Source organism: Lepidochelys kempii, chromosome 5, assembly GCF_965140265.1.
Source record: "Lepidochelys kempii isolate rLepKem1 chromosome 5, rLepKem1.hap2, whole genome shotgun sequence".
NCBI classification, from domain to species: domain Eukaryota; kingdom Metazoa; phylum Chordata; order Testudines; family Cheloniidae; genus Lepidochelys; species Lepidochelys kempii.
In genome coordinates, this window is record NC_133260.1 from 85,983,786 (window position 1) to 86,009,925 (window position 26,140).

The window sequence follows — 26,140 nt, forward strand, 5'->3', positions numbered from 1 at the left end:
ATGTGTGAATTGTTAGATCATATTTTAACTACCTTGAATAACAAACATATATACTTGCTTTTAGTGGTTATTCGATACAGTTTGCATAAAATAAACTGAAAAAATTTGGCCACGGCCCTAGTGATCATACTGTTACTATGTAAACATGAGCAATCTGTGATTACTGGTTGCAAGAAAAACTACTGAGTAGACATAGCATCTTTATCTGCTCAGTTCAGGATTACTACTTCATACATTTTCAAACATACAATTTGAAACTTCTACATACTTGTATAATCTGTATTATTGCATTATATACTGTAATACTATGCATAGCATAATACAAACTTTTGCTATACAATTACTATTTAATAAAGAAATGTACAAATATACAGTTATTTATACCACATACATGTAAGGCTATTAACATAACAGCAAAATATGTATAGAGAAATATAATGCACTTTGTATAATGTAAGTAACTTTTCTCCCAATTAACAATAAACAGGATAGTGGGATACGTATAATAGCTGATGTTTCTTATAGGTGATGTAGATGTACTGTAAGATCAGACTTTACCAAATACACTGATGTCATACATGTCATCATGACACAAGGATTTTGTGCAGACTGTTGGGTAGTAGAAAAAGCTTTCCTGAGTCAGATCTTTTACAGAATTAAAACCCAAAGCAAAACAAGTCATGTGATAAATAGACACTCAGTTAACTAAGTGGTTAGTATCTTCCCCTTGATTTAAGTTACAATTTAAGTGCATGAAAATGGAAAGCTTGTAATTGAATCCTACAAAGCCATAGATGAGTCCTTGACTTGCAGAGTCCTTCATTTGCACAAGTTTCCATTCTGAAATGATGATTTATCTTTTTCATTTATACTTGAGGGAACACTAATCTGTGGGAAATCATCCTTTGGTTTCTGTGCATTGCTGCTGCTAGACTTACTTCTGCTTTGATCTGGAGTGGGCTGAATAGGCAAAGATCTAGCCACATTGGTCTTCACTAGACAGCCACAAACAAGGCGAAAGAAAGCCCGACGCATTTCCTTGCTGGCTAAAGTGTAGATGATGGGATTCATCGCAGAATTGAGGACAGCCAAAGCAATGAACCAGTCAGCCTTGTATAAAATGGCACATTCTTTTACTCTGCAGGCTACATCTATAAGCAACAGAATAAATAATGGAGACCAACAAGCAATGAAAACACCAACTACAATAACAACTGTCCTAAGTAGTGCCATAGATCTCTCTGAGTTACTATGATTAGTGACGTTACGGCTACTGGATTTTACCAGTATGTAAATACGTGCATAAAGGATAACAATTGCCACCAAAATGGCTATGAAGATACTTATGCAAAATACAACATATTTCTTGGAATAAAGAGGCAAAATTGTTGAGCAGTCTGGTAAATTGCTGATACAGTTCCAGCCAAGGATTGGTAAGGCACCGAGGGAAACCGAGATAAGCCAACATGTTCCAATAAGAAGGAAGACCCTGTACTTTTTATTTGCATCATAAGGCCTCATTTTGATCATAGTTAAATGTCTCTCAATGGCTATGGCTAATAAGCTTAAAGTGGAAGCTCCTAGGGCAACAAACATACTTCCTTCCCTAATAAACCAGATTGTGTAGGACAGGCTCAGAGTTCTTTTTCCAGACATAAGAATGTTTACTTTGTAAACAATTCCAGCCAACAGATCACAGAGAGCTAGATTGCCAATAAAAAAGTACATACGGTTGTGAAATTTGTTATTTTTCCATATGGCAATCAACACCATCAAGTTTTCCAGGACTATGAAACTACATATGATCAGAAATGAAACAGTTGTTAACCCTATGCGATCAGTCGCCTTTTCTCTTAGAATAAGTTTTCCTGTATAATTATAATGTAGCACAATTACAGAGTCAGATTCTTCATTTCCTGGAGTGGTGAACGTAGCAACAAATGGCATAGTAACTGTCGCCATAATTTGTTTGTTTTGTTTTTAAAATCATGAAAGTCTAATTCCAATATCTTTCCACAAGAGGGAACTCAAGTCACATTCCCCAAAGCAGTTCTCTGAGTCGTTTGAGGATGCCCCAGGCTTCAGTAGTTGTTGCATGTCAACATCCAGCAGTGGCAGTGAAACCAAGAACCTGGGGGAGAAAAAAAGTAAGTAGAGTCAATATCACTGTCTTTATATAAAGCAAATCCTATGTATATGCCTTATAATAATTTAAAGGAACATTAAATTTGTGGGGAGCATTAAATATATACCAAGGATTGATGTTACAGTGGGTTTGATCATTTGGAATCTGAAAGCCAACCACCTACTAACTAAAACTTTAGTCATATAATTTGATTATAATTCTACTGATGAAAAAAGACGGAAATGGCGGGTATTGACTCCCTGTGTTGTCGGATCCAAAATAACTATTGCTGAGTAAACAAAGTACTTTACGTGAAACTGAGGAGTAGGGAGGAAGGTTTAGCACAAACACCCAACCAATCTCAGGGAGTTTATTAACTACCTAATTTTGACTCTAAGCAGGAATAATTGTAAGTAGTTTTACTTGAAATCCTCCAAAGCCAACACAGTTTTTAAGATAACAAATCAGATCCTCAGCTCCTGTTATGCTCCCTGGGCCACTGAAGAGGTACAAAGTGACTTTGCACCATCTCTAAAGTGTTGATGAGCATGGGAGAATCCAGAGGTGATGATGAGGCAGTTTGGGATAGGATGGAGATATTCTGGGGCAGATTGGGAGTGTGACAGGGTCTAGGCAGCGGTGCTTGAATGCTATGTGCTCTGCTGATGTCAAACCAGTGGAACATCCCTGTGACTGTTAAAAGTGGCTGTGGGAGCTGTTTTGGTCCCTGGCAGCCCTAGGATTAGAAAAGGTATAAAGGTGGATTTTAGCCACTTGTGCTCAACTTGTCAGGTACCCAGGCCCCAGCTGCTACTGTAATAGATGTGTTATAAATGTCTAAAATAGTTTCTCTCTCTTAACATGGCAAAATTATACTATTTATAGTTAAGATGGTGTCTGAAAACCCACGAGCTCAAAGACAATTCTACTAATTGGTTGCATTAGGTAACTTTTCCGTATCATTACTTTATATACAAATTAAGTCCAACCTTTATTTGTGCCATCTAATGAAAAGAAATCAGTAGTTCATAGCATGTAACTTCAGAACTACATTAGTTTCTCGATTTAATTATACGTGAAAGATTAATCAGACTTAATATTTTACTAATACTTTTAAAAACAGCTTTGATTTTTCTTTCTCTGTCATGGCTTTGAATCATCACTAGTTTTTTCCATGAACTTTGATATCATATAAATTCACAATAGAGGACCCGAGGCTCATATTTTTTTATTATGGCATACAAATACTGCAAAAGGACTACATGACTATGCAAAAATAATATGTGATGATGTAAGTATGGTGGTGCTTCAGCCTTACGATTTTGCAGGAATTGTTAGAACTTAGATACTGCATGGTCAGACTGGTACCAGCACTTAGTTATTAGGTACTATAAAAAATACATACATTGTTCAATAACACTGTTATAACTTGGGCCTGATCCTTTTCCCACTGAAGATGGGAGGCAAAACTCCCACTGATGTCACTGGAATAGGATTGGACCATTAGGTTGCCAACAGTTTTTCTGAGGCCCTATAAATCTGAACCTTTTAAACAAAACAACTTTATTCTTAGCAGAGGCTGACTATCATAAATAATTTACAATCTGCACGCTGTATTGCACTGAAACTTTTTGGATGTTTCTCCTTCACTATAAAAGTCATTTCACATTGTCCACATTCACTGTAAATGCCTTCCCACTATAATACATTTTTATGTGTGACCACAGAAGAAATCAGCTAGCCATAGTTCGATAGTTAGATCAAGCAAAGATATTCATCACTGGGCACACAAGAAAATGATTAGTTGATGTTTACATATATGATATAATGGAAACCTCCTTACAGTATCACACGCAACAAAATAAATATTTCAGTAGTAACTATTTTGTGAGTAGAGCCATCATTTTGTTATGTAGAAGAACAAATATGTTGCTTTCTGTCCCCTGTGTGACCAATGAAATATTAAACTTTATCAACCAGAACCTCAGCTGGTGTAAATCAGCACAGCTCTATTAAAGCCAGTATTAGCTACACCAATTTACACCACCTGAGGACATGGACTATATATTTAATCAACAAAAAAGACACAGGATATCTTCCATTGTTCTTAACTACCTATTGTTAAAATTATGATCATATGCAGTATCACAATCAACGTAAATCTTTGCTTGCTTTGGACAGTGTATTGGACAATCAACAATAGAGTTTCCTGCTGAACGATGGATTTTATCAACATGATCTAAAGTAAGCAGTATTACCAGTTAGGACCTACAGAAAATAAATCTCACTGATGAACCTTTTCAATGTTTATATTAATAATAATGCAATAAATAATTTAGGAAAATGCTTGAAAATTAAAATTTAATCTGGAAGCAACATTTAAAAATAATGTTTTGGACCATATTATGCTATTGATTTTTAAGCAGAACTTCCTGTTTTTCTGCTTAAAAATCAATGGCATAATATGGCCTGCTAATTTTTTTTAATAGTTAGTTGAATATTACTATAAGAAGACATTGTCAGATAGAACATTTTACAGGACACTTCTTTGTCAACATAGCACTACAGATATAGACATTCTACAAAATATCTTAATGTCAGTTACATACAAATGACTGGTCACTGCTTACTAATCCTTCTATTTCTCCTGTTGTCCATAGAATGTTCCAAGTAAAATAGGGTAGATGAGACCAACTTCTAATGCAACAAAGAAACAGGACTTTCCCACTCTCACTTCCTCTAAATCAAACAAAAGCCATTCAAGTCTTCTTCATACATCATAAATTAAAGAAACAAAAAAATCACAAAGCCCTAATATATTTCCAGGTCTCCTTTAAATTGCCCTAGCAGAAACTTGTTTCCAGCTAAACAATAACAGCAGGAAAGCTGTGAAACTTCTCTCTCTCCCATCATATTCACAACAATGTGATATCCACTCACCTTGAAAAACTGTATCTGGAGATTCATGTGAAAGTCTTACTGAGAACACTTAAATATCAAAGCTTCATCTACATGTCTGATTCAGCTGTTCTCAGTACAGACCTCAAGGCAGGGGGCAAAGATGGATGTATACCACCTTTACACCTCACTTTCTCCCCCAAACACCAGTGCTGCTGGGGGCCAGTTTGTCCCTATATACAAAGTATAGCAGCCTCCTTTGCTGCTCTAACTCACACCAGCAGAAATGGCTCCCCAGCACCCACTAAATTGGCCTGGGATCCCAAAGCACATCAGGGTTGCCCATATACTCTCTATGTTGAGAACAGAGGAAGTAGCATAGAGTCAGTAATGTGGCTGTGGTAGCTGGGGATTTTCCCAAGCCAGGGAAATACCTAACTGCCCAATTAATACACTTTGTGGTCTCAGCGTGCTGCTGGAGTGGTTCATGGGACTGTATGGAAGCCAAAGATCTGCTCCAACACTGTTGGTTCCAGTCTTGCACCACTGAAATCAATGGAGCAGGAGCTGGTCCATTACACATAAGTAATGTGTTGTTCTATCTTGCAAAGTGCTAAGCAACACCTGCAAGACTCCCATTGGGAACTGAGGGCTCTCAGCACCACAAAATAGACACTCAGCAACTTGCAGTAGACTGAAGAAATAGTCATCTAGGAGTTATATTGTCTGGAACAACAACAGAACGACTTTGCTTTCTGTTACACCCACCCTGAAGGCAAAGAGGTTTTATGGGTATAAAGGAGAAAAGAGTTTGGCTCATTGTTTTTGTGTTCTCACTCTTACTTTTGTCTATACAAGGACATATTATATTACACAGTCACATTGATAACTGAATTATATCTCTATCCAGTACACCACTGGAATTGACCTTTTCCTACATTCCAAGCAGCAACAAAAAACCCTCTTGAATAAAGGGACTGGAGAGACACTCCACACATTCCAGGTCTCCATCCTTCTCCATATGTAGCCATTTGCTTTACCCACAAATGACAATTTTAAGAAAGGAGAAGGAAAAGAAAAGAATATGTGTACGACGCCAAAGTTTCTTCTATTTTTATTTATTTTTAAAGCTTTTCCAGATGATGAGTAAATGTGTGTAGTTTGTCAGGCACGCCCTGGGGGCATTAAATTTAAGAATACAAAAAGCTTTCTGGGAACATAGGTGAATTTTAATCTACATTCCCTGTTTGCAATTGAATGGCTCTAGCTGCAAATGGGATTTAGACAACAAACATCAGCAGTCAGAACAATATTTCTTGGAAAGCACAAACAAATGAGAAATTTAAAAGTTTTTTTAAATAAATGTGCTGGCAGTTTTATGGCTTCGGCCAAAACCTTTAATAAAGAGTTATTTTTCTTGGCTTCTAGTTTTTAGACAACAGCATTTTGCATTAGTAATTCTTCCAAGTAGCAAGCGTGCAACTCTCATATAGGAGCTCTGGGTGTTTTGAAACTTGGCTTTAAGCATATTGGCAGAAGTTATCTTTACTCTTTTCTCCTCCTCACTCCCTCTAGCTGCCCTCCCTCCTTGGAAAGCATCCACTGTTCAGTTTCCAGATTCTAAAAGGTTGCAGTGACCCCGACTTTCACTCACTTTGGGTCAAAGATCTTTCTTTTCTAAACAAAGAACTAAAGGTATGCAGGGAGTCACTTTTCTAAACAGGAAGTAATTTTCTAATCGGGAACAACTCTCATAACTTTACCTGTTTAACCACTCTCCCGAAAATTCAATCAGTGTGACAGTGAGCCTTCACTTTATATATCAAACTAATTTCCTTTCAAGGATCTTTCCAAATAAAGTGGCAACAGATAAATCTAAAAAAGCAGCAAGTGGCACCAACATATACTTTTTTTCCAGGTTATCTAGTACAGTATAAGGAAACCTTAGAAATTACATTAAGTATAGTACATAGGACAAAGAATTGATTAGAAAAGCTGACAAGGGAGTTGTATAACTTTAAAAAAGCCTCAAAGACTGATCACCACATGAGAGTATTGAGGAATAAAATATGACAGGTACTAAAATTTGCAAGAACAAAATTAAATAACTTTTAATGAAATGACCAGAGAAATGCAGCGTTCCCGCAGCATATAACTTTGCCCAAGCCAATGTAACAACCAGCTGTAGGTGGAGATCCTCATTTGTAATTGACTCCAATATTACAAGCTCTTGGGCTGTAATGATATTTTCAGTTTCAGAACTTGCTCACCAACCTTGATACTGTACTAGCTCCTTCAGGACTGTTCACTGGAACTGCCCTATCACACAGCCCTCTTAAATCGTGTTCTTAGCACAATGGAGGTAAGGCTGGCTGGGACTTGACTACTTCTTCAGGTGAAATTCGTGATAATTAATCAACATGGAAATAGGACAAATAATATGACGTCTTATAACTGGGACTAGCAAAAGTGACGGACTCGTACCACAATTCCAGCCCTCTGACTTTAGTTGAAACGTTTAAATGCAAATTGGTCTAAAAATCAAGACTAAACAAATAGACTAAACAAATACGTCTGGATCTGCCCAAATTAGCCGATCTCTCTCTCTCTCTTTCACACACACACACACACACACACACACAAAAATCCTTTCCTCGCAAAGCATATCGCAGCCATCAGACTAGTGCAAGTGACCTGAGCCCATAAATAGCAACGCTACCTCAGTGTCCTTCCGACACAGTACACCCACCATGGCGTAAAGGTCAGCCCCTGGCATTCAGGTTCAGGATAAAGTACTTGGTACGCCTCTACACCGCTAACTCCAGCTAGCTCAGAAGAGTGAGACTCCAGTAAAGAAGAGGTGGCATGCAATGTGTAGTTGTTGGCCCCACCTCTGTAATTGTCTATAATGTCTAGTTTCAGAGTAGCAGCCCTGTTAGTCTGTATTCGCAAAAAGAAAAGGAGGACTTGTGGCACCTTAGAGACTAACCAATTTATTTGAGCATAAGCTTTCGTGAGCTACAGCTCACTTCATCTGCTGTAGCTCACGAAAGCTTATGCTCAGATAAATTTGTTAGTCTCTAAGGTGCCACAAGTCCTCCTTTTCTTTTTATAATGTCTAGGTAGGTGTTTATTTCTGTAAGCACCACTTTATACATAAGTGCCTCCTCAGAGTCCTGTTTTCTGCTTCTACCCGTCAAAATAGCACGCTCCGCTTTAAACCCCCGCTCTGGATCGCCTGCCCTTTGTCTGACTAGAATCTACCCCGCGTCGCGTCCGCCTCCAGCTGGAGCAACAGACCTGAACGTTCGGATTCCGGAACGCGAGGGACCAGGTGACTCGAGAGCGACAGCGAGGGAGGTGGGTCCCGCGGTCGGGAGCTGGACCGCTCGCCAGAGCTCACTCTTGTGCATTCGTTAGAAGCCGACACAGGCTAGAGACCAGCCAGCTCGCACCCCGCCGCCTGCAGGGTTTGCAAGGAGAAGTGAGACCCGTTAGAAAAGCGCCAGGCGAGCCGCGAGTTTCCACGAAAAGCCAATCGGAGACTCCAAAACTTTCCCAAACTCTGCAGCCGGCTCTCCGCAAGGGGAGGACTGAATGGACTCACAAAGCCGGGTGCGGGGATGTGCGGGGCTGAATTCCAGGCAGGAATCAAGCATGACATCCCTCCCCCCCCTTTTTAAAAATACCCCTCCCCGAACCAGCGCCAAATAATCCAACCAGCCAACAGATACCTCACTACCGACCTATAGCCGGGCAATTAAAGACGATCGTGACTCTGATTGTGAGTCCTGTTGTTATTATTATAGACACCTCCTGACGAACAGCCCCTGCAGCGGGCAGTTGAGCGTAGCCAGGTTTCTAAGGAGAGTTTCCTGTAGTTTAAAGGTGTGGAGATCCGCGGTTTAGCTTTGTTTGTACTCACGTTCTACACCCGAGCTATTGCCTGCACGCTCCCAGATCGCCTCTGCCGCTTGGGGGCATTCGGGTACCCAGCATCCTGGAGAAGATGGGGTGTCTCCGTGGGTGTCCTCCTAGTCCTCTGGGTGGGGATGACGGGTCTAGCGCGGCAGTAACTACACTGGTCTCAGGCAAATGCCCCCGAAACCGCTTCTTTCCGGTTTCCTGCTTTCTCCACTCTCCGACTCTGTTCCGGGCCAAGCAGGACCAGCCAGCAAACGCGTCAAGTCCAGCTGAACTTCCCCCCAGCCGCCCCATGTGACTCTCCCCTGCAGCGAGTCAGAGCTTTGCGGTGTCTCGGGGATGCTCAGCAAACTTCTCGGGCTGCCTGGGAGGAGCCGCTGCACACCGCCCCGCTTCACAGCGCCTCCCCTCTGTATCGCCCTCCTCCCATTCGCAGCTCTCTGGTCCTTCCGCTCCCCTTTGTCCCTCTCAGCCGCTGTCCATCCCCCTCCTCTCTGCTCCTTCTACGTCCTGTGGCCCACTCCTACCTGGGCCTTCCACCTCTTGCCAATATTCTATTCCCCATCCTCCCTCCATCCCTGCCTCTCCTCTTTTCCACTCCACCTTGTCCCTCCTCTTTCTCTTTCTGCCAGCCCTTCATTCCCTGAGCCTAGCCTTGTCCCTTGACTCTTTCTTCCCAGGCTGGTCTTTTCATTCTCATTTCCCATTTCCTCCCACCCTGCCCCTCCACTCCTTTCTCCCTCCCAGTTTTCCTCCCCTGCCCTTCCTCTCCTCTTTCCTTCACCTTTCCCCTCCCCCGTTTCCTTCCAAGTCCCATTTCTAGACCTTTTCTCAGGTTTGTCTCAATATTGTGCTCTTGTGGTGAGGACTGAGGCTGGCTGGCTGCTGTCCCTACGGTCTTACTGCTGTCACTACCAGTGTCTGATGGGACAATGCCTGCCAGGGAAAGGTAGTGACAGGAATGGGAAAAACAGGTGTAAAGGAGGATGGCAGAGGAGAGCCTTGAAGCAGTGAACTGCATTGGAATCAAACAGTTTGGAGCAAAAAAAAAAATGCTAATATTTTCAAAAAATATTGGATAGTCCTTACGATATTGGAGCTTTTGGCATTCTTGAGTCAGAGCCATACTCTCCTTTGCTCAGCCTGTCTATGTCACTATGTTATTTGTATTAGAGCAGCACCTACTGGAGCCAATAGGAGCAACACGAACATAATGTGAGGAACTGCTCTTCTCTAAGGAGGCTCACAGCAAGGGTACTACACTGTCCACCTCTAACTTCCTCTAGAATAGCTTCTTACACAAGTCCACAGTGACAATGGCAGGGATACTGACTGAGAAAAGGGAGTTCTGGGATCACAGAAATGAAGGACTGGAAGGGACTTTAGTATGTTATCTAGTCCAGTCCCCTGCAATGAGGCAGGATTAAGAATTATCTAGACCATCCCTGACAGGTGTTTGTCTAACCTGCTCTTAAAAATCTCCAATGATGGAGATTCCACAACCTCTCTAGGTAATTTGTTCTAGTGCTTAACTACCCTTACAGCTAAGAAGTTTTTCCTAATGTCCAACTGAAATCTCCCTTGCTGTAATTTAGGACCATTACTTTTTGTCCTATCCTCAGGGGTTAAGGAGAACAATTCATAGCCACATAACTTCTAGATGGCTCTATTACAATATGTGGAAGCAGCTGCTTTTGAAAATATGCAAACATCTGGTCAAGAGGTCCTGAGTACTTTAATGTATCAGGAGTTCCAAAAAGTACAAACATGCTTGTAAGGAGTCTGTGGATGCATCAAAACTGTTCTCCCAAAGACAGCATTGTTAGGTAGATGTGCTGAACTTGTAAGAATGAGTGATGCAACAAACCACTTCCATCAATCAATTTCCCTGTAACAGGTCCATTGCTAAGTGCAGACAGTCCTGTAAGGTTGCCAACTCGTCTCAGCTACAGTAACTCAGTATTTTTCTTGGGAGTCTCCTCCCTGGAGTTGAGCAAAGCCACGCTGGGATTTGTGCCACATTCTCAGCCATGCAATACTTAGGTCTGTCGTGTTGTCTGCAGTTTTGTTACTGAGAAAGTAGAAAAGCAAATCCTGGAAAACAGAATAATTTTTAAGCATTGAGAAAGCTAGAAGCACAAACAGGGGTGGAGTGGCAGAACAAATGGCCTTTTCAAAGTCTGATTTTTATTTTCTAAATTCATAAAAAAATATGACAAATATAACTTTCCTCTAACACTAGGCATAATAACCCTTTGGGGTAATGGGACTATACAGCTGTACTTATATTTGGGTTCATTTGTTCACATTACACAAAATTGAAACAATATTTGTTCCTCACATGATGGCCTATTACTTAGTCATTGTTTCTTAAAGCCTTACCCTGCCTCCAACCAGAACATTACAAACTTAGGCTCTGATCCAGCACCTGATTTCATGTGGGCAACACCTTATACTTTTTGTGGAGCCTCACTGATTTCATAGGGCTCTGTGGAGGTGCAGGGGTCCACATCATATTGTCACTTGCTAGACTGGGGATTTCATTGCTGCAGTGAAAATCCTACCTATCCTTCCTCTCTGTCAACCAATCCTTTGGTCATTTTTATGGGGCCAATGGTAGTTCATTCTTATTTTCATCTTTTTGCCACTCCCACACTCACAGCCAGTCAGTGACTGACCTCTCAATAAATTGAGCAAAATAAATTGCCTGATGGGCAAAAGCATTGTCGTAGGTGGTTTTGGGTACATGTCGTCAGGCTCCCCTCCCTTCCTCCGTTAAAGCAATGGCAGACAATTGTTTCATGCCTTTTGTCCTGGATTACCTGTGCAGACACCATAGCATGGCAAGCATGGAGCCCACTCAGCTCACCGCTGCTGTTGTGAGCATTGTAAACACCTTGCGCATTATCTTGCAGCATGTGCAGAACCAGGCTAAGAGAAGCCAGCACGAGGACAATTGTGAGGAGGACATGGACACAGATGTTCCTGAAAGCACGGGCTGTGGCAATTGGGCCATCATGGTGGCAGTGGGGCTGGCTGATACAGTGGAATGCCGATTCTGGGCCTGGCAAACAAACACAGACTAGTGGGTCCGCACAGTGTTGCAAGTATGGGATGATTCACTGTGGCTGCAAAACTTTTGCATGCGTAATTTCACTTTCCTTGAACTTTGTGAGTTGTTTTCCCCGCCCTGAAGCACAGGAATACCAAGGTGAGAGCTGCCCTGACATCTGAGACATGAGTGGCGATAGCCCTGTGGAAGCTTGCAACGCCTGCCTGCTACCTGTTAGTCGGGAATCAATTTGGAGTGGGCAAATCTACTGTGGGGACTGCTGTGATCCAAGTTGCCAATGCAATCACTGACATTCTGTTATCAAGGGTAGTGACTCTGGGAAATATGCAGGTCATACTGGATGGCTTTGCTGCAATAGGGTTCCCTAACTGTGATGGGGGGATAGATGGAATGCATATCCCTGTCTTGGCACTGGACCACCTTGCCAACCAGTACATAAACCGCAAGGGGTACTTCTCAATGGTGCTGCAAGCACTGGTGCATCAACGTGGGATGGTCGGGAAAGGTGGATGACACTCGCATCTTTAGGAACTCTGCACTGTTCAAGCAGCTGCAAGAAGGGACTTACGTCCCAGACCAGAAAATTACCATTGGGGATGTTGAAATGCTAATAGTTATCCTTGGAGACCCAGCCCACTCCTTGCTCCCATGGCTCATAAAGCTGTACACAGGCAGCCTGGACAGTAGTAAGGAGCAGTTCAACTGTAGGCTGAGCAATTGTAGAATGGAGGTAGAATGTGCCTTTGGACGGTTAAAAGTTCGCTGGTGCTGTTTGCTGACTAGGTTAGACCTCAGCGCAACTAATATTGCCATTGTTATTGCTGCTTGCTGTGTGCTCCATAATATCTGTGAGAGTAAGGGGAGATGTTTATGGTGGGGTGGGATGTTGAGGCAAATTGCCTGGTGGATGATTTTGAGCAGGGCAATTAGAAGAGCACAGCTAGGCATGCTATGCATCAGAGAGGCTTTGAAAACCAGTTTCATGACTGGCCAGGCTACGGTATGACAGTTGTGTGTGTTTCTCCTTGCTGCAAACCCACCCCCTTTGTTGATTTTAATTCCCTGTAAGCCAACCACCCTCCCCCCTTCGATCACAGCTGGAATAGGAAATAAAGTAACCATTGTTTTGAAAGCATGCATTTTTCTCTATTAATTAAAAAAAAAGTGAGATAACTTACAAGGTAGCCTGGGTGGGGTGGGGGAGGAGGGAAGGACAAGGCACATTGCTTATTGTAGCCACACTACAAATCAAAACTGTTTGAATGACAGCTTTCTGTTGCTTGGGCCATCCTCTGGAGTGGAGTGGCTGGGTGCCCAGAGCCTCTTCCCTCCCCCCCCAACGCATTGTTGGGCATCTGGGTGAGGAGGATATGGAACTTGGGGAGGAGAGCAGGAGGTTATACAATGGAAGCAGCGGGGGTCTGTGCTCTTCATGTCTTTCCTGCAGCTCCACCAGATGCCTCATCATGTCAGTTTGCTCCCCCATTAGCCTCAGCATCGCCTCCTGACTCTGCTCATCGCGGCCACTTAATGCTTCCCTGGCCTCTGCCATTGAATGCCTCCATGCATTAAACTGTGCCCTATCAGTGTGGGAGGACTGCATGAGCTCGGAAAACATGTCATCGCAAGTGAGTTTTTTTTGCCTTCTAATCTGTGGTAACCTCAAGGATGGAGATGATAGGGGGAGCATAGAAACATTTGCACCTGGGGGGAGATAAAAAGGGAGAGTAAAATTTAAGATGATACATTTATGAGAACAAGAGTGAGACTCTTTCACAGTGAATCAAGCAATTCAATCAAGTGAATCAAGCAATCACAGCAGACAGCACATGTGCTTTAGGTACAAGGTCACATTTTGCCTTTTATGTTGAGTGCCTGCTGGTATGGTGACACATCACACACAGCTGGGCAACAGAATTCAGTTTCCAGGCAGCCAAATGGTACGTGGGCTTGGCTTCTTATGCCTTCATAACATGTGGGAATGGTTTCAAACTGTAGCACCCTCCTTTCCCATGGCAAGCAATGCCAGTTGGGTTTCACATTTAAAAGGAGGGGCTGCGGTTTTTGGGTGGATGTGCAGCACACACCTCCTTCCACCCACCATGTGGCTATTCTCTAGGATGATTCCTTTTAGCCAAGTGCAAACAGCCCAGCATGAACAGCGTCCTTTTACTGTTCCCTTACAAAAATTTCCCTATTTCAACCAGGTGACCATGAATGATATCACTCTCTAACACAGAAAGATATAGACCAAATGTTGCTTGAATGTGACCAAAACCCAGGACCATTCACTGCCATGCTTTGTGCTTCAGTGATTCCAGACTACTTGCTACTGGCTTGGCATGGTAAAGTGTCCTACAGTGGAGGGTGAAATAAGGCAGCCCTCCCCAGAAACCTTCTGCAAAGGCTTTCAGAGCACCTCCAGGAGAGCTTCATGGAGATGTCCCTGGAGGATTCCCACTCCATCCCCAGACACGTAAACAGACTTTTCCAGTAGCTGTATTGGCCACAAATGCATCCCAAATCTTCAAGGCAAATCAAACATTAAACACTATTGCTTTTAAACCCTGTACTGTACTTACAAATGTGCACTCACCAGAAGTGCCTTCTCCAGCTTCAGGGTTGGGGATCTCACCTTGGGAGGTATTGGCTCAATGCTGATTAAAAGGTCCTGGCTGCCGGGGAGAACAGATTTACTGCTTGCCTGCTGCGCATTCTCCTCCTCCTTCTCCTCCTTTTCCTCATCCACAAAATCATCCTCCCTGTTGCATGAGACTCCCCCCTTGCAGGTGTCCACAGACAGTGGTGGGGTAGTGGTAGCGTCCCCCCCTAGAATGCCATGCAGTTGATCATAGAAGCGGCATGTATGAGGCTCTGACCCGGAGCGACCATTTGCCTCCTTTGTCTTTTGGTAGGCTTGCCTGAGCTCCTTAACTTTCACATGGCACTGCTGTGTGTCCCTGTTGTAGCCTCTCTCCACCATGCCTTGTGTGATTTGGGCATATATATTAGCATTTCTTCTTTTTGATCGGAGTTCGGCCTGCACAGATTCTTCTCCCCATACAGCAATCAGATCCAGTGTCTCCCTTTCATTCCATGCTCGAGCTTGTTTGCGATTCTGTGGGGACTGCGTGGTCACCTGTGCTGCTGAGCTCGCCATGCTGACCAAACAGGAAATGAAATTCAAAATTTCCCGGGGCTTTTCCTGTGTACCTGGCTAGTGCATCCGAGTCCAAAGTGCTGTCCAGAGTGGTCACATTGGAGCACTCTGGGATAGCTCCCAGAGGCCAATACAGTCGAATTGCGTCTGCACTACCCCAAATTTGACCCAGCAAGGTTGATTTTAGCCCTACTTCCCTCGTCAGGGAGGATTACAGAAGTTGATTTTAGAGCCCTGTCAAGGTTCCTTCCCCTACTTCCCTCGTCAGGGAGGATTACAGAAGTTGATTTTAGAGCCCTGTCAAGGTTCCTTCCCCACTCTGAACTCTAGGGTACAGATGTGGGGACTTGCATGAAAGACACCCTAAGCTTTTTCTTACCAGCCTAGGTTAAAAACTTCCCCAAGGTACAAACTTTGCCTTGTCCTTGGACCCTGTGCTGCCACCACCAAGCATGTTAAACAAAGAACAGGGAAAGAGCCCACTTGGAGATGTCTCCCCCCCCAGAATATCCCCCCAAGCCCTACACCCCCTTTCCTGGGGAAGGCTTGATAAAAATCCTCACCAATTTGCATAGGTGAACACAGACCCAAACCATTGGATCTTAAGAACAATGAAAAAGCAATCAGGATCTTAAAAGAAGAATTTTAATTAAAGCAAAAGTAAAAGAATCACCTCTGTAAAATCAGGATGGTAAATATCTTACAGGGTAATCAGATTCAAAACACAGAGAATCTCTCTAGGCAAAACCTTAAGTCACAAAAAGAGACAAAACCAGGAATATACATTCCATTCAGCACAGCTTATTTACCAGTCATTTAAACAAAAGGAAATCTAACGCATTTCTAGCTAGATTACTTACTAACAAGTTCTAATACGCGATTCCTGTTCTGTTCCCGGCAAAAGCATCACACAGACAGACAGACCCTTTGTCCCCCCACCCCCTCCAGCTTTGAAAGTAACTTGTCTCCTCATTGGTCATTTTGGTCAGGTGCCAGCAAGGTTATCCTAGCTTCTTAACACTTTACAGGTGAAAGGGTTTTGCTTCTGGCCAGGAGGGATTTTATAGTTCTGTATACAGAAAGGTGGTTACCCTTCCCTTTATATTTATGACAAGCCCTTTAGGTCAACAGAACAGGGTTGGTTGTGTGGATGCATTCATTTTAAAATCGACCTAACACGGCTAAATTCGACCTAACCCCTGTAGTGTAGACCAGGGCTTAGTCTCACTCCTCAGAATTACACTGGCTTGTTGCCTAGGATAGGTAAAACTCTCATTGGCACCAATAGCAGGTTTGCTATATAAGCAGACCACAAATTTAAACTGATCTCAGGACCTTGGAGGATTAGAAACAGGTGCTTTCTCCCATTTAGTGGTCATTCCCAGCTTCCCAATAGGAGCCAGCATTCACTTTTAGATCAGGAAATTCCTGAGATTTTGGACTTTAGACTGGGAACATTTGTATATTCAGAAAAGCTATTTCAGGTCATTTTTAGAGGTTTCTGTTGCATTTCCCTGAGCCCTGAACACTCGGACTCATAGTACCGTAGGATCCTGACTTTATATGGAGTGGGATACAAAAATAGTCCCAATGCATTTTTTTAAAACTCTCTAAATCATTCCTTACTTTGTTTTTCCTGTAATATGTATTATATACAATATACATGACGGCAAAACTTCCATTGACTTCAATGGGATGAGTATACAGAGACCGATAAAATGTTCACTGGAGTCAGTGGAACTCCTTGCATTCATTTCAGGTGTCTTTTGGCTACAATTCAGGAAAGCATCTCTGTTCAGCAAAGCACTTAAGCATGTGCTTAGATCCCTTTGAAGGAAATGAGACTTCAGCACATGCTTAAACAAGTGCTTACATGCTTTCCTGAATTGGAGCCCTGGTTTGTAGTTAATATGAAATTATCCTCAGATGACATTTATAGTAACATCCTATGATAGATAGAACAGCTCTTGCTGACTAATGATATCAGTTAACCTCCCCACACATTAGTTATGTCTAATGTATCACATATGAGGCTGTCCTCCTTAAATCCATTAACAGCTCCTTCTTTCCACAATCTGTTTAGGGCATGCTGACATATTTTTCATTTTCTTCTACCAACATTAAAAATTCATACCATCAGCATCTTAATAGTGTCTCAGTTATATTTTCCTCAGACTAACATTATTCAATCAAATGCTTCTAAAGGTTTGACATTGATTCTTTTCATCTATTGATTATATAGGTCTTTGTTCTTGACGGACTTTTCAGTGCACATGAGGTGTTCTCAAAAATTTTAAGTAGGTTAGCCTTGTCTATGACAGGGGACAGCTTGTAGGTGGTCGGACCTACTAGTCAGAGTCCAAATGCCAAAGATCAAGATAGGAATCAGAGCCAAAGGTCAGAACCAGATTACCAGGAGTCAGGGAAGGCTGGGGCAAGGCTGGGGCAGGACTGGAACCCGCTGGGTGCAGGCAGAGTCTAGGCTGGAGCAGTGGAGGAGCAGGGCTTAGTAAGAGAGATAAGCACAGAGAGGTAGAGAATCTTTGGACACATGGATTGAGCAACCTACTGCTGCAGATGGGCTTAAGAACCATCCTGATAGCTTTCCTCAGCCAATCGGGAAGGGCGGTCCGTCAGGCAGCATTAGGCTGTCAGGAAGACTTAACAGGCCCAGCTGCAGGGCTTTACTCCTAACAGTCGAAAACCAAAACAGTAATAATGTCATTTTTAAATTATAATTCAAAATAGAATGAAATTGACCAAACTATATTAAATAATATTTTAGTGCTCTACTACTTTTCATTGCTAATGATTTTATTCTTTTAAATCTTAACTATAAATAATAGGCATTGTTTTGTCTAAATAATGAATTATTGTGGCATATATGCTTTTCTAACATGTCGCCTATACTTATTGTCTGCAGTTTGCTTTTAATGTTACACTGTCTGCAACATGGTTTAATTCAGAAAGCTTCAATGAAGGACTTCTTTTGGATCCTAAAGTGTGACAACCAAAATAAATTTGGTTAATATAGTGAGGCAATGAGGACCCAAACAACTTTTGTCACAGGTTAGGTTTAAGAAAGGACCATTTTGCAAATTGCAGAAATGATTAGCCCTTAACATTTGTCATCTGTATCCAATTCTTTTGCACTTGCACAATTTTACTGTCGTCTGGCCAGCCTTCATTTGCTGTAAAATTTTGTGTTATTTTTTTCTTTCACAAAGCAATTAACTTTGATAGTTTACTTGCAGGAGCTCCCAAACTCCATTCCTGTATACCCCAAATTCCCATTAAATTCACCTGAGATTTTTGAGTATGCAAATAATGTAGGATTGCAGCCTAGGTCCACAAAATCCTACATATTTATTTTAAAAAATCCACTTAACGCTAACATTAATAGTAGCAGCTCACATTCTGACTATGTATTTTCAATGAATGTATTTATTTAGTGATTTCTAAAGAAATAAATATCTTTGATTTAGAGAACTTTAAAAATATGAATGTTGCTTTAGTGATCTAAGTTTTGATAATACTCTTAGAGCAATCTGTATATAGAGTATTCAATGACAGTTACATCTTTTGCCATTACTGGTGCTTCAGATTGTTATTTAGGATGTCCAAGCCAGGCTGCTATTATCTTAAAAGCTAAATGCAAGATCATGTGACTTTTGTGGCTTCTGTTATCCTTTTTATTATTCTGTGTGAATGTACTGACATTTCAAGGATATGCATAATATGTATTTCTCTACCTCAGTTACATACTTAGCTATGCCCAAGTATGGCTGCTTCTGCAGAGGTGCATTGGGGAGGGGCATAGGGTGCCGGCGGCCCTTCCCTTCAGTGCTCTTAAAGAAGACAGGCATTTTGTATTTATTATTATTCGTAACACTCACAGAGTCAAATCAGGGTAGAGACCCCATTGTACTATGTACTGTACAAACACATTGTGACATTTTGGGGTTCACCCAGGCCAGTAAGGGGTTTGTTCACTGTTTGCCTTGTAACTCTGGATATCTTGTGGCTGTGCAGTTTTGGTCCAGAGCTCTGACTCCCAAATGACTGCCAGCAGCCCAGAACCCTCACCATGGCTTTGCCCAGGCTAGTTACGCCTTGTAGACTAAACTTAGTACCCTTCCAGCCCCAGATTGTCCCCCAAATCATCCTGCTACAGAGACCAGTTCCTCCCACTGGACCCTCACAGAAATGGTAAAACACTCCAACCTGTCAGCATACTAGAAGTACACACGTTAGTGAATTTACACAGCACTGATGATTCAATGAAAGCAAAACAAGTTTACTGACAAAAGAACATGGATTAAGTGACACCAAGTAAAAGGGATAAAGGTAGAGATGGTTACAAGCAAATGAAAGAGGAAATACATATCTTTTGGACACAGTCTTTGTTCAAGATGGTTTTTCTCACTCACAGCCTCCTTTCCAACTTTTACTGGCCAGCCTGGACAGGATCCATAACACGTATACTAAGTGATAGTTGGTGTCATGAAGACCTTACAACAGTCACAGCAGACCTGAGGCAAAAAGTAATGCAACAAACAAAGGGAAGGGAATGGAGAGGGAAAGATGAGGGTACAATGAGACATCACATGGTTATTCAGGTTTCTTGTGTGTGGTTCTGTGGTTGAACAATATAAATACAAATTCTAGAAAGTCTCATCTATTTAATGTTTAGCTTTTCTTTTCCCCTTTCTCTCATTTTCATTTCTCCCCCAGCAGCCCATTGTCACTGAATTCTTGTCATACCCCTACATTTTGCCTCTGGGGGTAAAGACTCTGTCCTGTTCCATGTGGCTCTGAGATGGGAAGGGAGCATGGTAAGTGCCTTAGGAGCTCTCACTTTGGGGTCTGTGGGTGAGTGGAGTCCCCTAACATTCAAAGGGATTTGGATTCCAGGATTTGCTTTTGATTCACTTCTCATACTGTATGGATGGGATAGACTCTTGTTATTAATGTGTTTGTTTCTAATATTTTCCCCAAAACCTGATCTCTGGGGAAATCCCACAATATATGTTTATATAAGTCAGTTGCTTTATTTCATCACAATCATAGTTAAGCATGACTTCTTTCCCCAGAATAAAAATAGGACCAGATCCTCACTTGGTGTAAATTGGCATAGCTTCATTGAAGTGTTCATTAACTGAAGCTCCATTGATTTACACCAGGTGATATGGCCCATTTTGTTCAGCTCAGTAGCCTGAAAGTTCAAGTGGTAAGAAGCACTTCTCTGTATAAACAACCAGGAACCATATTGGAAAAGCACTCTTTAGTTACAAGTGATTTCTTGAGCCTAGTGTTACTTGAAGCCCTCGTGCTAAAAATGGACAACCTTTAGTGCTAGTGAGGAAGCACGGTGCAAGAAACCAGAGTTTCCTTCTTGTTTTCATACTGACATAACAAATGATTAAAGGTATTGCAATATTTAAACAATGAATGTTTTATTGAAATATTAAACAACCATGTTTTCCTCATGATGTTTAAACCAGCAAGCACAGTATTAAATTACTACCATTATACTTTGAAACATTCTGCTGTAACAATGGCATCCTAGTGTCTATGTTTATTGTGTCTCAGTGACTCCATAACAAATTTTTCAGTTTATAAGTAGCATGTTTTTTTTCCAGCTGACATCATTGCAAGCTTACCCTGGGAACTGAAATTTAGGCTGTGCTCTTCAGGGCTTATTAACCGTGATCCACATAACAGTTATGGTAGATGTACAACTCAATTACACCCTGGGTAATCTTCAGCTGGGATAAAGTTACTAGTGATGATCATGAGCCAGAAAGGTCACAGCTTGACTTTCAGATCCTAGGTCAAGATTTTAGTGATAGTTGTCGGAGGGTAGGGGGAGATACCTTTGTTTGTAACTTGAGCAAATATGGGGCTCAATCCTTTGAGGTGCTGAGCATTCTCAGCTCTCATTGAAGTCAATGAGAATTCAGGGTGCTCAGAACCTTAAATGATTGAGCTCTGGATTTTGAGCCACTGACACAGTAAATATGGAATTTACTTCAATTTTTCAGAGTAATTCTTTAGAATTCATTCATTCTTTAGAGCAGAATGATTTACGATCGGGGTTAGACTAGACTGTCAGTCATCCAGAAATTTGCCTTTGAGATGGGTACTAGCATGGACTGAAGGACCATATGTTACTGCTGATTCCTCAGCAGCACCAACAGACACATTGTGTGGAGTGGTTCCTATGCCAAATCACAGTGTAAGGAAGAAAAAGTCAGTGAAGGAAGGGAAACAGGAAGAAGGAAAAACAAAATCAAGGAAGACATTTTTTTAAGTGTATAGGCCTGATTTTCAGAGCTATTGAGCCTTTCTAATTCTCAGTGAAGTTAATGGGAGTTGTGGGTGCTCAGCGGCTTTGAAAATTAGGCATCTTTATTGATTTTTAAAATACTGATTCAAAATCATACATGAGTAACACAAAACAAGCACCTGTTGGAGTACAATTAAAAACAACTAAATATCAAGGTCCTAAAACTGAGACACACTCTCAAAATGCATTCACAGGAAAATGTATAATGAAGTTTTTTGTAGTGATTCACAAACAAAACTGGACTTTGAACAAAAAACCCATGTTTACAGAAGCTAAGAAGTGTTGACATTAAAGAATCATCATGGTCTTCATAACTCTCCTTCACTTTCTAACAGATTACAGAGTAGAAGGGGATAACATATACTGATTTATAGCTCTGAAATATAAAATGAAGAATTGTTAATGGTAAAATTAAGAGATTTGATATCTATATTTTTAATTATGGATAGTGAATGAGTACAGACGAGGTAACACTTAGATCAAGGTCTTGCTGGCATACGTGTGGTTTTGCCAATTTTGCTTTTATGTAGAATTGCTAATCTGCTTGAAGTGGTGTTATTGCAGATGGAACAAAGATAATGGTTTCCTGGAAGTTTATGGGTGAAAATAAACAAATCTGTAACAAGAATCCTTTTTTACTGAGAAGACCCAGGGCAGGATGACACAAAAAAACAACATGACACCGAAACTGCAAAATCAGCAGACAAAATGCAGAAGTTGGATAACTGAATCTTGCCCATGCCTAATGTATGGGTTACCTAAAACCCAAAGGTTGATAAGTTAAAATCCAATTGGATAAAAATTAAGTAATCTGCAATGTAGAAATGAATAAAAGATCTAAGTTAACGTGGGCCTAAATTGGAGAAACACCAGACCAGAAACTGAAGGATGGAACTGAAGATCAGACAAAGAGATCAGGGCAGACAACAATCATCAAGAAGTATAGGAGGACTTCCAGGTGCCTTGGAATATGGTAACTTGGGCCCTTTACCAATTCTGTCTTGTCTGTTATTTGTCTGCCCTAAATGTATGTCCAGACATTATAGCTGACAAATAATACTGTCTGAAATTGTACAAATAAAGGCAAAATTGATTAAGCCTAAATTGGCTGGATTTGTGACTCAGTTTCCCAACTTTTACCCCAACACACTGTACAAAAAACAGCCCCCTGATCTGCTACACAACTTTCTAAGTGAACTCATGTCCAGAGCACTTGCACATCTGTTTTTCTTTATATAAGAGAGAAATTCTTCCCATAACACATGAAATTCTTTATTGTCATTACACAGAAACAAGATGCTCATGTGAAGCAACTTCTGCCAATTCAGTGCATCAATCTTTTAAAACATCTAAGCACTTAGGCAATGTTTGTTATTTTATAGAAAAATTAATGCCAAAATGTAATGATACATGTAAATAACACACCGCTTATAATATGGGCCAGGTTCTGATGTCCTTAGCCACATTTAGTAACAACGTACTCCCTAACTAGTGCCATTGAAACCAATGAGATTGCTTATGGGGTAAGGTACTAATCAAGGAGAGCAAGGGTGTTACAATTTAAAGATTCAGCCGCCCACTGAACAGCTTGAGTCCTGGCCCCGTACCCAGGGGCAGCCTCCCCGCTTACCCTCAGTCTCCACTTGCGGAAAGCAGTAGCCCCTCTCTGCAGTGCCCAGCTGTTGCTCCTGCCTCTCCCTGAGGGGCACAGCTTGCAGTACAGCTCGTCTAGCCTCCAAGGTCACTTGATTGGCTCATCTGTGCCAGCTGCCGTGCAGGGAGAGGGCCTGGAGACATCATGTGACCGAGCAAGGCCGGCTGCTAGTCAACAGGAAACTCACATGTGGGTGTGGAAAAGCCCCACCCTGAGTCCCTGGAGGCTGGGTGATTTCTGGCTATGGCTTCGAAGGCCTCCCTGGCTGGGGTCTCCTGCACATTAGCCACCCCATGCCCTGGTTAAATCCCCCAGGTCTCTGTGCGAGACTTGAACAAACCCTGGGGCAGGTACCTGGCCCCATGGGCCAGTTGTGACCTCACAGGAGGTCCAGCCCTGCAAGCCTTGGGCAGGTGCAGAATTTACCCTCAACGTGTGGCCCTGTTGGCCTGGCTCAGTGCTTAATATATGCCAGGGCTGAGCCCGGGCACCTCTAGGCGTGGTAGTTCATAGCTCTAGCACCTCTGGGCTTGCTGCATCAGTTATGAGTGTAATATAATTGCTTGAGCCCTGGCACCTAATTGCTTGAGCCCTGGGGCCTCTTTCATTATAAATTAAGCACTGGCCTGCTTGGAGGGTTGTGTGGGTCAGGCATGAAGGGAAAAGTAAGTTGGGGTTAAGTGGGGAAAGAGTAGATTGACAACCTCCACATGCACTGACCAGTGTGAAGGGTGGTGTTATATGTTGCTGGCATAAACAAATAGCAAGTTATTGCTCCTTACCCCAAGCAAAGGGGAAGAAGGGAGGAAATTGTATGTCTCTGGGCATAATGTCTTTTGGCGTAGTGTAATTTATATCCCACCCCTTGCTCCAGGCTGTGTCTAAAAGGCCCGTCGAGGCTTAACTGAGCTTAAATGTAGAGATCTGTGGTTTTGGAACAGAAAAACTCTTCAGTTGTCTCTTCACTGATAGTCACATAGCCCATGTAGCCATAGAACTGGTACAATTACAAGGTGATTTCCTTAGTTTCTTTTCTTGGCCAGAGAGGGCCCTGGAGAGACAGAGAGAGAAAGAGACAGTAAAAAGAAAGATATTATTTTTATTACAGTTTATCTAAAACAAAATACTGTAAAACATACCAAAAGTATGTTTTAAAATCCAAACATTTTATGTTTATCTCCCAGTCAGCTGTCCATCATATTTAGATTCAGGTGGACCAGGGAAGAAATTAAAAGCCAAAGCAAAGGGCCCCTCACTGAAAATACCTTGCCACCAGCTCTCTCACATTTACATCAGGAAAATATTGCTGGCTGAAGTAGCTCAGATGACCTCAGCTGTTGTAATTACCCATTACTACACACAAACACACATAGAGGCAATCTCTCAAACAGCGGAACCCTAAGCTCCAACTCAGTTAAGTCATGTTTCACTGAATTCTTACATTGGCGTAGGTGACCTCAATAACACATCCCAGGCTTGCTGAAAGGTCTGTAAATCTTGGTGCTTCTGGCATGAGTTTTAGGTGTGGATTGCAACCCTAACAGTAGTATTTGGTGATCTTGCACATGGCACATCTTTGTCCAACCAACTCCTACTGAGCATTTGCTTACACCATGGGTGGCAGGAGCAACAAAAGAACAGAACCACCTTCATAAGAAACAGAAATAGCAATAAAATCAATAATGCACCCCTTTTTTGTATATTCAATCCTTAGTTCATGCACCTATCTACCCTTACTGGTGGGAACTACACATGCACATAGAGGGGGGTAAGTACCCTACCTCTTCAGATGCAAGAAAATGGTTATACCCATTCTTTTGCTTCAGCACGTACATTATTATATCATGTGGATCTCCAGACACAGTTCTCCTTCTCCTGCAAAGGAGCACAAAGTTACACTGGAAAACAATTTGCATCAGATCTTTGTATTTGGGTACTTTGGAGATTTGTTTAGATGTATTGGAATGCCAGTTTTGTGCAGTGAAATGAGTATATGGTTTTTGTTTAATTTCCAAATTCTCTTTGTAGAAACAGAACACGATATGTTTTCCTTTTCACCAACCGGTTTGATTATAGTGTACAAATTATAGGTTCACTCTGTTTCGGGACCTGGAAAGGACCAAAATTATAGCCAAGACAGCATTCTTCCCTTTTCCCCCAGCCCAACAAATGCACCTTCATTTCTATTTGGAATCAGGAGACCTGGGTTCTATAGCTAGCTCTGTCGCTGACCTGTGATGTGACCTTAATTTCTGTGTGCATCAGTTTCTCTACCTGTAAAATGGGGATAAGAGTTTTCTATAGTAAAATGCTTTGAAAGCTATAGATGAAAAGTTCTATATGGAAGCTAAATGTTAGCATTAGTAGTAGTACTCTGCATATTCAGGACTTCATGGATCTTGGAGGGACAGGCCTGGGGTGGGTAAGCTTGAGGCAGGAGATAAGATACTCTCTGCTGCATGCTCCTTTAAGATCATGTGGATTTCCAAGAAATCTGAGCAGGTGATAATATTGCTAAAATAGCATTTCCTCTCACATATAATCTCCTCAGTAGCTTCCACTGTGCATTCATGCATAGGGGGAAATGTATAAGATCTGTGTTGTTTAGCTCCCTGTTTGGTGTTTCTGATATTTAGTTAAATGGGAATTCTGGCCATAGTTTTACAAATGTCCATGCTATTTTTTTTTAATGAAATATTGCCACTATATTGGTTTTTATTGGTACATCTCTTCTCTGTATCTCCCTTCCTCATACAGTGGCTATTCCTACTGGCTAATGGACAGGCTGGCATCAAAATAGTATCATAGCCTGTTCTCATTTATTCCCAGGAGTGACTGGACCAGGAACACAAAATGAAAGTGGCCAGGAACTAGTCTATTTTGAAGAGAAGGATATCACATGAGCAGGGATGGAATGAGTCTGATTCAAATTAAAAACATTCTCTCCTCTTTACATT

The 26,140-nt window shown here is 41.9% G+C and overlaps 1 protein-coding gene across 2 annotated transcripts; it reads right to left on the bottom strand.

The window, feature by feature from the left end:
* Positions 1-407: 407 nt before the first annotated feature.
* On the bottom strand, positions 408-9,294 carry S1PR3 (sphingosine-1-phosphate receptor 3). 2 transcript variants are annotated; one of them, XM_073344913.1, is made up of 3 exons: positions 8,949-9,294; positions 8,324-8,486; positions 408-2,131 (listed from the first exon to the last, which is right to left on the bottom strand). In XM_073344913.1, the coding sequence occupies exon 3, from the start codon at positions 1,960-1,962 to the stop codon at positions 820-822; it is 1,143 nt and encodes a 380-aa protein (XP_073201014.1). In that variant the 5' UTR covers positions 1,963-2,131; positions 8,324-8,486; positions 8,949-9,294; the 3' UTR covers positions 408-819. The 2 variants fall into 2 exon arrangements, with proteins under 2 accessions (XP_073201014.1, XP_073201016.1); XM_073344915.1 differs by lacking the exon at positions 8,324-8,486.
* Between the last annotated feature and the right edge of the window lie 16,846 nt (positions 9,295-26,140).